This window comes from Lytechinus variegatus, chromosome 3, assembly GCF_018143015.1.
Source record: "Lytechinus variegatus isolate NC3 chromosome 3, Lvar_3.0, whole genome shotgun sequence".
Taxonomy (NCBI): domain Eukaryota; kingdom Metazoa; phylum Echinodermata; class Echinoidea; order Temnopleuroida; family Toxopneustidae; genus Lytechinus; species Lytechinus variegatus.
This window is the reverse complement of record NC_054742.1, coordinates 18,869,491-18,883,216: the sequence shown is the minus strand read 5'-3', so window position 1 is coordinate 18,883,216 and position 13,726 is coordinate 18,869,491. Positions and strand designations below refer to the sequence as shown.

The 13,726-nt window shown below is 37.9% G+C and overlaps 1 protein-coding gene across 2 annotated transcripts in view; it reads left to right on the top strand.

Moving 5' to 3' along the window:
* The window catches only part of LOC121410402 (leukotriene A-4 hydrolase-like), a 29,102-nt gene extending 23,076 nt beyond the window's left edge, over nt 1-6,026 (top strand). For both annotated transcript variants that reach the window (XM_041602463.1, XM_041602464.1), the window contains exon 17: nt 5,419-6,026. In XM_041602463.1, the coding sequence (XP_041458397.1) occupies nt 5,419-5,536 (118 nt within the window). In that variant the 3' untranslated portion in view covers nt 5,537-6,026. The remainder of the gene's footprint in view (nt 1-5,418) is intronic.
* The last annotated feature ends 7,700 nt before the right edge of the window (nt 6,027-13,726 follow it).

Genomic DNA, 13,726 nt, shown 5'->3' with positions numbered 1-13,726 from the left:
TAGAATGTGTGGGAGGGGCTCTTCAACGAGGTGAGGCCAACGATAATCATGGAATATTCCTGACTGTCTACCGGGTACAAGACGTTCTCGACCTTGGGACAGGCAGCCAGAGTTTCCTCGGACAAAGGATCCAATCCGTCTTCCAGTGAGGGCGGTCGAGGACCACGGTTCCAAGGGGTAAGACTCCAGGTAAGGTAGGCGTCACAGCAGGTAGGACCAGGAGAGGAAGACGGGCTAGGGTCCAGCACAGAATGACCAGTGAAAGAGGCCTGTCGATGACAATCATAGGATCTGTCATCAAGAGTGACCATGTGGCTAGTCACTGGAGAAACCAACGAAGAAGCGCCTGTCACAGGGTCGGACCTGCCATTGTCTCCAACTGAAGGCCAGCCAGTAAGGTGAAGATCCGCATCGTCCAGACGTGGGCCAAATGGATCACGATAGTGACCATGCATGATGTCTGTAGTTGAAGCAGGAACATTGGCATCAGGAGGATATGTAGGCTTAAACGTGGCGTAGTTGTCATGGTAACGAATGTCGGGAACTGAGCACACGGGCTCAACGACACGAGAGGCGTGCGAGTTGCGATCTATGAACATTGACACGGACCTAGTAGTGACGGAGGCATGTCGGCTACGCATCTCTGGAGATGTCCCGTACGAACAGTCAATGCTGTAGTACTCTTTGTAAGTATTCAAAGCGGCTACAGAGTTGTGAGAGAGTTTACATCTGCTCGAGCTGCCATGATACGATTCAACGACCGGTTTGTTGACTGCGAAGAGACCTGTTGTTCGTGTACGATCAACAACATGGTTACGACAGTACGACTCGAATGCTCGTTTGCGAAGAGCATAGTAGCTGCGATATGTGGCACTGCGAGACGAATCGGAACCCGGAGCGTGTTTGGTACGACTATCGCGATTCGAATCAGCTATGGTCCAATCGATATTGTATGTAGTATCTGAACGCTTAGGCGTGCAACGATCTGTTCTACGATTCACTTGTGAGTCACCGTCAGGGAAAGACAGAACATCAGAGTGCGCAACACCATCGTCATATGACGAACTAACAGGCCCAGAGCTATGCTCAGTAATAAAGACTGGAGGACCTGGAACATTTACATGTTCCTCTTGGGACCTGCAAGCAAACCGACAATACACAGCCAAGAAACCAAACGCAACAGGATTGTTGTAAACATCTATAACTGTATCGGGTAGTTCATAGGCATGGGGTGTACTTGCAACACAATTTGGTTTGCAGTAGACCTCATGATACGTGTCTGAGAGATCGTGTTCAGTGTTACATGTAGGTATGTCATTTATGGTTATACCTTGTAAGATTTTGACATTGTTGTAGGCATGTATAGACATGTTATTGAGATCAACTGATGAATCAACCTCACTTTCATCTACATTCATGGTTTCATGAGAGATGTTGTCACTTATCATTTCACCAGCACTCTCAAGTAAGATGTTATGACATATCATGTCACTTTCACTCTTGTCACCTTCACTCTCATGTAAGATGTGATCATCACTCATGTCATCTTCATTCTCATGTAAGATGTTATCACCAATCGTCTTATCTTCATTCTCATGTAAGATGTTATCATCACTCACCATGTCACCTTCATTCTCATGTAAGATGTTATCACCAATCATCGTGTTATCTTCATTCTCATGTAAGATGTTATCATCACTCACCATGTTACCTTCATTCTCATGTAAGATGTTATCACCAATCATCGTGTTATCTTCATTCTCATGTAAGATATTGTCATCAATCACTGTGACACCTTCACTCTCATGTAAGATTTATCATCACTCGTGTCGCTTTCATTCTCGTGTAAGATATCACTCACCATGTCACCTTCAGACTCATGTAAATAGTTATCAGTATCACTTATCATGTCACCATCATTCTCATGTAGGATGTTATCACCAATCATCATGTCACCTTCACACTCATGACAGGTGTTTCCTTCACTCTCATATCCAGACTCATGGTAACCATGGTTACTGATACTGAGGGGTGCACCACACTCATGTTCACTCACAGTCATGTCACAATGGGAGAACGCTTCGCTCACCAGGCATGCATTGGATGTACATGTATCAACAATTGCACATTCAATCTTGTTCTCAGTCTTGTCATCAAGGCAAACTGTTGGACTATCCGGCTTTCTCTCATGTTTGTGTTGTACGTCTAAGCTACCATTTGTATGTTGTGGTTGTGTGAGATCTGTAGGCTGGTGTTCATTTGAATCGTGGTAAATGAACTCAAGTCCCAAGTCACCAAATGTTATTAAACATTTGGAAGGCCAAACAATCACATCGTTGTGCTCCATAAACGGTGCACCGACGAGGATGTCACCTCGGAGACCAAGACCTACAAATGCATCATCTGCAATCACTAAACCATCAAACCATAGATTATAATCTTCGTAAGATAGCACAAAAGAACTACTGCCAATCACACTAGACCTGGGTATGGGGAATCCCCTAACCGAAGGAATGTTTTCATCAGCATCAGACTCAGAAAAATCAAAACTGTCATAGTCAACATCAAATTCAATAATAATACCACAATGGTCAACAACTGATTTGCTCACCACATTAATGGTATAACCACTTCGTACCTCTACTTGTACGAAGCAATCACTCTCCTGCTGCCCCTGCACGACAGCAGGAAAATGGGGGGCTGGAGCGCGCCGCCTCTTCGACGCATCACCAAGAATGGGCCCGGTCATGGCAATGGCGCATCGCTGCGTTGATGCAAATCCATACATCTTCAGAAGTATGTGGGACTACGATTCACCTAAGAAAAAGAGCTAACCTGACGTTATCACGAAAAAGTTACATTCGAGCGCCTGGTCCCACGGATTGGATAAAGTTCCCTCTGTGCTTGGAATAACACTGAGTCGAATGGTCAAAGTTCAGATCCCGATGGTGCCACCACGCCATTACACAAAAGAAGAAACTCCCGGACGACCTCAGGTAGGGGTGAAGGCAGTTTATTGCCATGACCGAGTCGGCCATGAAGTATGGAACGCCATACGACTTACACATAACATATAGTGGCGCAGCTTACACATAAACTTTGCTTATTGTTAGCCTTAGTCTCTGCACAAAGGGTGCAGACGTTACATTTGTCAAACTTAGATAAGATGGAACTGAAACAAAGTTCAGTGAGTTTTCATGTTGATGAACTGCTCAAGCACAGCAGACCAGGTCACCATGGTTTCACTATGAAGTTGAAGGCATATCCATCAGACAGGAGGTTGTGTATTGTTAAATATTTACGAGCGTATATGAAAAGGACTAAGTCTATCAGAGGACTAGAGCGACGCTTGTTCATTAGCTATACCAAGCCATATGGCAAAGTTTCATCACAGACCATATCAAGATGGATCAAAGTGACATTAGCAGGCGCCGGGATTGATACTTCAGTGTATAAATCACATTCTACAAGATCGGCTGCAACATCAGCAGCAATCAGAGCAAGTGTGCCTATTTCTAGCATCATGAATCAAGCTGGATGGTCAAGAGAAAAAACCTTCCAGCAATATTACAATAAACCTCTTGCTGATAGTGAAGAAACTGAATTTTCGCAAGCAATTCTACAACAGTAGTAAAGTTGAAATAAGGTATATACAAATTTGCTTTGTACATGTTCCATACTGTATATCCTTTGTATCTGCACAAACATGTCTTTTGCAGACAGTGCAACTCAAAATGTGTTCGCTGAGCTACAAAATCTCAATTAGTCTCCTCTCGAGACGAACGAAATAAAATTGAAAGCTCAAACGATAACTTACCAGTTTGAAGTTTGAGCAGAATTTTATGAGGGAGTTGAGTGAGGAGATTAATTGCCCTCCTCTCCCTCCCTCTTGAGAGAAATTAATTTTAATAGTCTGTGGTGACTTAAAGCTAATGTTCGTTCGTATCAGCTGCATTAGGTAGCTGATATTTTAAACAGCGATCACATTTTGATGCTCCGAAGAATGAGTGCGCATGTGCGAGGCGGGATCTCAATTAATCTCCTCACTCAACTCCCTCATAAAATTCTGCTCAAACTTCAAACTGGTAAGTTATCGTTTGAGCTTTTAATTAAAACTACAAAGCTGCACCAGCTGCTTGAAATATCATTCCACCAATTCTCATCTTATTGCTCATCAAGCTGGGATGAAAATCATAGAAGTACAAATAGAAGAGAAAAATATTTTGGCCCAAATCACAGAAGAGGTTTAAACCCCCTATATGTTTGAATACCTATATAAATGATTTTATTAAGTGATCCAATTACATATTACTTTAGGTGCCCACATGGGCATTGTATGCTCATTTTAGTGCACTGAAATAAATTAGAAGGGGCTTTCAAGCCACAAATTTCTCAGTATCTTTTGTGTATTTGGGCCTTAATTATAACAAGAAAAAAAAAATAATTTTGAGGTATTAAATGTTTGTTTCTTTCTTTCAATCTTTTTTTTTTCTCTTTCTCACTTTTGCCCTTCTGGCCCCAACCAACTGGACAATGTACAAATTTATGCCAATTTGATTTTATTTTAGACAGTTTGATGATTGATATACCAAATTATGTTAAACTAAATTGGTATAAAGACTAAAAGGCTTTATATGGCTACGAGACGAATTGACTATAATTAATTGCAGTTGATTATAATGTTAAAAAACAACAACAGCACCCTTTCGTCAAACTGGGGAAGGGGAGCTTTGGACGAAAAGGTGTTTCCAATAAAGCGACGAGACACAAGATATTATCAAAGAAACAAGAAGTCAGGAGCATATGCAGGGATGGGGTGGTGGTTCAGGGTTTCAAACCCCCTTTCATATTTTGGGCTTGTCCACATTTCATTGAAACTCATCCCTTGCACAAATCCCGTCTAGAAGAAGCTATAAAACGATTAAAAAACAACAACAAACACAAAAAAGTGAAGAGAGGAGGACGAAAAAAGGTGACATAAAATGTGTATATATATCTGTAAATGTTATTTATTTCATCTTATTTCATTTGTATTCATCTAATTTTCCTTTCTATGCATTACTTTGGCTTTTATAATTTTGACTTAGACTGACAATACGTGATTTAAATATCCAGATGTTTGAAGATTAATATGTATTAATGTGTAGGCTATGTATACTCCATCCTTCCCTCCCTCCCCCCACCTCCCCCTTTTTTTTGAGGGGGATGGGGTTGAGACATTTGCATATATGTATATGGTAGTAAAATATTACATATAGTTGTGTTTATAGTTGGTTACATTAGTCTTGTTTCAAATATAATATTGTTATGATACATTCAATTTTGTTTATAAGAAATAAAATAGTAGTAAATTGCTTGATTATTCATATTTCAATAGTTTTAATTTGATGTTTTCTATGTGTATGGTTTCATTCATAGGGACTTGTATGCATTCCCATCTGCACGTCAAAAGGCAATAGATACATTCCTGGCAGAAAGACATAACATGCATCCGATTACTGCAAAAACTGTTGCCAAGGATCTGGAGCTAGAATGATTGCCATTATATTTGAGCTTCCATAGTTAACATAAATCTCTCTCTTTATTTTACTCATAAATCTATTTCTGTCATTGAATTCAGATGAAATGTTATAATTTCACAGGATTTGGAATTATTATACTCAGGATACTGAAGTTATTTTCATGTTATCATACATGTGTACATGTTTATGGACTGGAATGTTTGGATTTACCAAAGTCTTTATTGTTTATAAGTAATATTCATTACTAGAACTCTTGAAATGCAGTTTGCTTTGATTGTGTGAAAGCATTTATAAGTTTCTGAAATGTCGTTGCAACTGCTCCATTTGTACTTAGTGTCATTAGTTGGGATAATGTAATGCTTGGAAGAGGAGTTATTTCTTTTTAAAATCAGCAATGACTATTATTAATCTCTTTTTTCTCACTTACAAATCTGCAATAGCTTTTTAGCCATTTTGTGAAATACCACTTGGTCCAATTCCAAAATAGTCTACCAACACAACAATTTTTTTTTCGATGCCGAAATCAAGCCCAAAATTTGGGTCTATTTACCAATTGTGGACTAAACATTATTCCAACCACACCTTGGGCTTATAGTCTTCATTGTGTTTTGTCAACAGACCAGTCGGTACATTACCAGTTTGTAAACTGGTAGACATTGGTCACTTAAGACAAGGTAGAATTAGATGAAAATTAAATAGCCTCACTGTTCAAGGGGAATCCAACCTTGATCATAAAATGTTGTGTTAGAAAGGAAAGAGAGAAATTAATAAAATAGAATTGTGAAAGTTTGAAATAAATCGGACAAGCAATAACAAAGTTTTGACTGCTTTAGAATCGAGATCCCTAAGACTATACAAAATTCATATTGGCATTTAGGTAAGTAAATTATGACAAGGAACAAGGACAACTTTCCCCATAGGCTATGTATTTCATTATCAGGGATTTGTTGTTTCTTCACATGTACCTATGCCCCTAGGGCAGCAGTCTAAATATAACCTAGGTAGCATATTGTTTTATGTCCTCATGAAAGAAAAATATAATTGAAGTAAAATTTTTGAAAAAAAAATGAAATTTTAGCCATTATTTGTATTGAAGTACATGGAAGTGTGGTGCTTGCCTTACATCACTATGGCATCACAAAAGTGTCCAATTTGAAGTCTTCATTGGTATAGTGAATACCAATTTTTACAACTTTATCGGACAAACTTTTGTTTGTCTGATAATGTTCAAATTTTCACCCATCAATTTGTCTATTTTTTTTCATTTTCCTCTAAAAACAACTTTTTATTTTGGTTGGATTCCCCTTGATTTGAACCAAATGGTAGGCTATATGGTAACTAAGATCACATGGAAATAAATATGTTATCAGACCACACCAAAAGAACACTTGATAGAGAGCTGTCAGACCAAGTTTGATATATATCTTCCAACACACTGTTCAGATTTTATTTCACTTAGATTTCCGTTTACCTTTGTATGAATTATTACCAACACAGAACTGAAATATTATGTTTATTGTGTTTCTTCCAGAATTTTTCAAAATTATGTGTCAATTGATGATAATCAATGGAAAGTATGATGCTATGCTGAACATTTTCCTTTTTATTATTTAGCTACATAGCAGCTGCAGAGCTATATATTCCCGCTATGCAAGTACAAAGTGAATGATAGGGCAATACATTCTTGGAATAAAAAAAACTGTCATGTATTGAAGAAAAAGTGTAAAATATGTTTATACAGTATCTGCTACTCGAAAATTCAACAGTCATTAATATACAAGAAAAAAGACAGTATCAGACCGTGTAGTGTAATTAGAATTTTCAGATTTATTCACCAGAAATCGTCATCTCTTGTAAACTAAAAGTTCCCATGAAGTGCATCATTGTCAAACTTTCATGAAATCCAATCCACAGATGAATGTTCTTTTACATGAATATAAATGCAAGCTGATTGTGACATTGCAAATGAAATTACGCTTCTTGTTTTCTTTGTTTTTGGTGTAATAATAATTTCGAGTAGATAAGATTTTTTTTTTAATGATTTTCATCTTGTTTGAATTATTTTGAACTCATTGAACCCCTTCTTCGGTTATGAGCACTTGCAAAAAGGGTATTGGAATTGTTATTAGCAACATATAATTGTGAGATATCATTTAAATGCACTTCCACTGGAATAGCTCTTTTTTAGTAAAAACACCTTTTTCAGATCATATTGTAGAATCTCAACCTACTTGGGATCAAGTCCCTTACACGAAAGATGTCTTTAATAAAAACAAACAAAACAACCTGATGCTTGAATTGTTCGTAAGTATGCCTTATCACTTCATTCAGTGCAGGTGTTCATGTTATTTGGAAACACTCAATTTATCAGAAGGTATGCCAGTGTTGGCCCAATGTGTAGGAGAGACACCATCTACATGTAAAAGTATGCATGTTAACACCTATACACCATATGTAATGGAGTTGAGTGATCACCCGGTATATCGCATGATCTACCAGTCCCCAATCTTCCTTAACTGCAAGAATACTCAGAATACGGTGGGTTCACAATGAGGTGTGCCATGTATCGGTTTCAGCGAACAGGCCAAATTTCTAACTTCAGGGTTGACACCACTGATCAGTGGTTGATACTGCCCGCTTGCAGCGCATGCACACAGTGCTAGTGTACTGTAATGCGACTAGTGACTGCTTAAAAAAATCATAAAAAATTACACAAAAAAATATGCAGGCAAATTTCTCTCCCACTTTCTGGACCCTAGTACACAGCATATCCCTTTTAGCCGTGTCGGCCAATGCTGAATAATCTCACGCATGCATGCACTAGTCCCGGGCACTAGTGCGTGCAGCAGATGCCAAATTTTTCCATTGAATATTGGCCTGTCTGCTGCAACCGATAGATGGTGCACCGTATTATGAATCCACCGAATTGAAGGAGGTGTTTTAGCTCTTTGAATAAGGAAACTAAGTTGCTGCTCTGTACTCTCTGAACATTAATTTCACATTAATTTTTTTTTACATTGTTTAGTGCATTGTCTAAAAGGGAAAAAATCTATCTTGTCTAAAAGGGAAAAATCTATCTTGCCCGTCACTACTTTGTAGAGTGATAGGTACACTGAATTTGGATTCTAAATCTATTTTACCAATTAGTGCATAGCAGAGTGAAGGCAAAAACATTTTATCAAATGACTTTAAAGCAATAATTACTACAATATTTTATAATAAAACTATTTGAGAATCTTATTTTTAACACACAGTGATAGAAATTATTCTCTAGTAAGAGTAATGATATTGAATTTTAATTTTCTTGTCTCCAACAACCATAGGTGGTTGCGGAGATTACTGGCGGATCCAGGAAGGGGACATAGCCAGCCTGTGCCCCTACCCCCTTTGAGGAGCAAAATTAGAATTTGTAATGTAAAAATGCAATTAAAACAGAAGTGTACCCCCTCCCCCTTTAAAAATGAAGACCTTTTTTTTTGGGGGGGGGTGAAATATCCTTAATTTTTGTTTTGCTTGTCAAATATTTCCTCAGAAAAATGTGCCCCCCCCCCTTTGGAAAATCCTGGATCTGGAGACATTTTATTTTGTTTTCATAATAACTGAAGAACTGTTTGAAGGGTCAAATTCAAACTTGGCTCATGGATGTATGTAAGTGACAATTTTTTAAGTTGAATTTTGCAATTTATTTCAGATCTGGCAATGGTGAAAGCATCTAGTCACCTTTCAGATCATCCCAGGAAGTAGAATATAAGTTGAAAGAATAACATCACTAAATACAAATTAATTTAGTTATGTTTGTGTTCAGTATATTTTATACATTGTACACTGTCCTCTATTAACGGGCGTAGCGAGGGGGCAATCATCCCCCAAAAAGAAAAGAAAAAAGAGGAAAAGGAGAAAGCGAAGGGAGAAAGGGAAGAAGGGTATACCTGTAATTTTTTCTTTCTTTTTGTCAAAATAATAAAAACCTAAACGAGATGTTCTTCTCTTAATACAAATTTTTGTTTCTGCATTCCTCGCGGGAAAAATATAGAAATTGCCTTTCCCCTTTGTTTCCCACACTTTTTTTCTACTCCGTTTTTCCCCTTCCCGGCCATGGGAATCGCATTTTTGCCAGAAATTATACAGTTCTTGTAAAAGAGTATGAAAAGTTTTTTTTTAAATTGCGCTGACACAAATTTCGGCTCTTCTGTTTACTCCCCGAGTCCCCAAATGCTATCTCTTCCGCTTTTTAGCACGCAATTTTTTTGGTAAAGTATCAGCTCAAATGGGGAAGTCGTGCCTAGACAGCTGGTAGCCGTCTGTTTCGAGGAGTTTTTAAACATTTTTTTAAAATTTCTCCTCTGTAATGGTGAGTGGAGCCAACGGAGTTCAGCGTAACAACCAATATAACAGAGACCGAAGCTTTTTGTCTTGGTTGTGCCGTGCTATATGCAAAAGTAGGTACATGTACGATGAAACTTTATTCTATATCGCTGCACATCCACCTGCTGTCCTGTTTTGCGACATTTATTTGAAATTTTGAATATCACTGAAGTTTTTTAATCATACAAAAGGAAGCACTTAATACTATATATGAGCAAACGTACCCATTTTTTTTTAGTCCAAAATAATAAATCACAGAAGATTCCGTGCTTCGTGTGCATGGGGAAAGTAAAGTCCATTAATTCTAGCTTGCATCATCCCTTTCACGTTTTTAGCTATATTTTTCTTCATATTATCTAAGAATCATAGCAGGATAAGTTCCAGAGAAATTTCTTAAAGTCATGCAGAGCTTCAACGCCATTTGCAGGAAGAAATATCTCCTCCGTGCATATACTTGCTTTCTACTCTGTTTTGTCAAGTTAAAAAATCAATGTGGCTAAAGTTTTTACAATCAAATCTGTTGTGACTAAGGTATACATTTTATGCCACTTCTGTTCTCAATTGTTTTCATAAAACGTCATAGCTTTCGCGCGGTATGAGGAATTAATTTGAATTCCTTAATCTTTCCCATTTTGTGGGCGCTCATCTTTTCTTTTGAAAACAGATTTTGTTTTTAATCACAGCAAGTCAATTGAATTCGAGTTGATAAGGGTATCAGAGACGTCTTCTTTTGATTTAAATTGGATGAGATATCAAAAACTTCAAGCTCCGCACGGGAGGGGGAAACTTCCCTTCCTTGCACCCCCCCCCCCCCCTGAGAGCGCTTCGCACGCTTTGTAAGTGTTGGCCTTTGGTGTTGGCACGTTTCGCGTGTACTTACCGCCCCCTCCAAAGATCTCTGTCGCGTGCGACCTCGCCTGACCTCACGCCGAGGACAGTTCTGTTTTGCATAAGTCCAGGGTCTCGCTCGCTCGTAAACAGAGTCTGCCCTTGTGTTATGCAACATCAAGGACCGACTCTCAGTCGCGTGCAGCCCATTTCGGCCGAGGACGAATGTTGTTCTTGGAGACTTCACATTGGCCGCACATGTAATATCAGAATGGTCATGTAAGGCAAGGACTACTCTTCCGTGAACTCCAAAGCAAAAATGGCTAAAATGTCCCCCTTTTCCAATAGTTTTACTTCAAATGATATTTTTCGTTCACGAGGACATAAAGTAATATTCTACCTGGGTTATCTTTAGACTACTACCCCAGGGAAATGGGTACTAATGAGAAAACCACAAATCCCTGATAATGGGTTAGTTGCCCTTGCCCCTTGTCATAAGTTGCCAATTTGAAATCTACAGAGCCTAAGGGGTCTCGATTTTCAAAAAGTCATAACTTTCTTATCGCTTGTCCGACTTCTTTCAAACTTCCATCACTATTTCATTTGTTTCCTTGCTTTCCACACACAAAATTTTATGTCCTAGGTTGGATTCCCCTTTAACAAAATAAATAAATAAATAAAAATACACGAATACACTAAACTCAGGAATCCCCTTTGGAGTAAATTGAAAATAAAAATTTTATTTAAGACCTTATAATCACGTCTAATTCAAACACACAAGAAGAATATGATTATAGCTCCTAATATTGTCTACTAAACAGTCTCCACTGCTCTGAAGTTATCCTCGAATTAATCCCCATCTCGCGCAAAGCATGAAATGTTTGATGTCTCATCAAATTCAATTAAAAATAAGACGTCTCTAATGTACCTCTAGTCTAGTATCATCTATCAGCTTGAATTAAATTGACTTACTGTGATTAATATAGCTAGAAGAAACTTGTTATGGAAAAAAATCATGAACGCGCAAAAGAGGGATAATATTGAGGAATTAAACTTGGCCACAACTTTGAGTAATCAAATATTACTGAACATCCTGCCTTAGTTTCAAGTCACAGGTCATTTAGGGTCAATAAATTTTGGCCAAGTTGGGGGTATTTGTTGAATTACCATGATAACTGAAAGTGTATGGATCTGATTCATAAAACTGACATAATAGTAATCAAGTATCACTGAACATCCTGTGCGAGTTTTAGGTCACATGACCAAGGTCAAAGGTAATTTAAGGTCAATGAACTTTGGTCAAGTTGGGGGTATTTGTTGAATTACCATGATAACATTGAAATATCACTGAACATCCTTTGCGAGTTTCAGGTCACATGACCAAGTTCAAAGGTCATTCAAGGTCAATTAACTTCGGCAATTTTGAGGGGTATTTGTTGAATTACCATCATAACTCTGAAAGTGTATTTTTCTAGTTGATAAAACTTTAACATAGGAGTAATCAGTATCACTGAACATCCTGTGCGAGTTTCAGGTCACATGACCAAGGTCATTAAGGTCAATGAACTTTGGCCATGTTGGAGGTAATTATTAAATTGCTGTCATAACTTTCAAAGTTAATGAATTGTGGACATAGGGGTAATCAAGTATCAGTGACAAGTCTTAGATCACATGATCAAGGTAAAATGTCATTTAGGGTCAATGAAGGTAGTATTGTATCATTATTTGAATGGTGTTTTTGTGAATAAATTATTTATAGTAGTTTTGCTGCTATATTGAATCGCGTAACGCAGGTGAGACTGATAGAGGCGCTTCAATTCACTTGTTCTAAGATTATGAAACTTCATTACGAAGGAAATTGACAAAAAATGGGAAAGGGGTGATGCAAGGAGATGGATTTTTCCTTAATTCTCAAGTGAAGCACGGAAACCTCGGATTTATATATATAAAAAAAAAAAAATCTGTAATCATTAGTATAATTTCACTCCTAATATGAAGTACTTCCTTTTTTGTCTTGCCCAAACGAAGTTCGGCATTAACCTAGCGATCACTTTTCCTGTTACAAATATATTTATAAATATATATATATATATATTTTTTTTTTGGGGGGGGGGTTAAACTTGCTCTCATTTCTTTATTTCTGCATCAATTATGTTTACACTTGTACAAATGATCCCTGGTAATACCACATTGTGTGTTCACTTGCCACTGCTTATCTACTCCACTCACATGACTCATGAAACTTAAGGCACGTAGGCCTATCCTTACAAGTTTTTTTCCTTCATAAGTTGTAACCCATAAAAAGGGGTGCTCATTAACACATAAAACGGTTTCTTTCTGCAGGTATGAAAGGGCACAGAACACGATCGTGAGGGGCACTTTTCTTGGTAAAAAGGGGCACCGAGTCAAGAAGGCAATGGGCACTTGCTCACACTTAAAACAGGTCCTTCTCAGATGAAAGGGGCACAGAACACGTTCGGAAGGGGGGCATTTTTGGTAAAAATTGGCACTGATACGAGAAATGGCACTTGGTAACACCTAAACCAGGTCCTCCTCAGGTAAAATGGGGCACAGTACATGTTCGTGAGGGGCGTAAAAAGGGCACCTTATCAGTGCTTCAAAAAGTGGGGGCACTGTGCACCCGGCAGGATCGCTGCTCCTTACTTTTCATACTTAACGGTCAAGTCCACCTCAGAAAAATGATGATTTGAATCAATAGAGAAAAATCAGACAAGCACAATCAATGCTGAAAATTTCATCAAAATCGAATGTAAAGCAAGAAAGTTATGACATTTTAAAGTTTCGCTTATTTTTTAACAAAATAGTTATATGAACGAGACAGTTACATCAAAATGAGAGAGTCGATGATGTCACTTTCTTTTGTTTTTTATTGTTTGAATTATACAATATTTCAATTTTTACGAATTTGATGATTAGCACTTCCTTGCCTGAAGCCAAAAATGTTAAAATAATGGAATTCCATGTGTTCAGGTAGGAATGAAACTTCATTT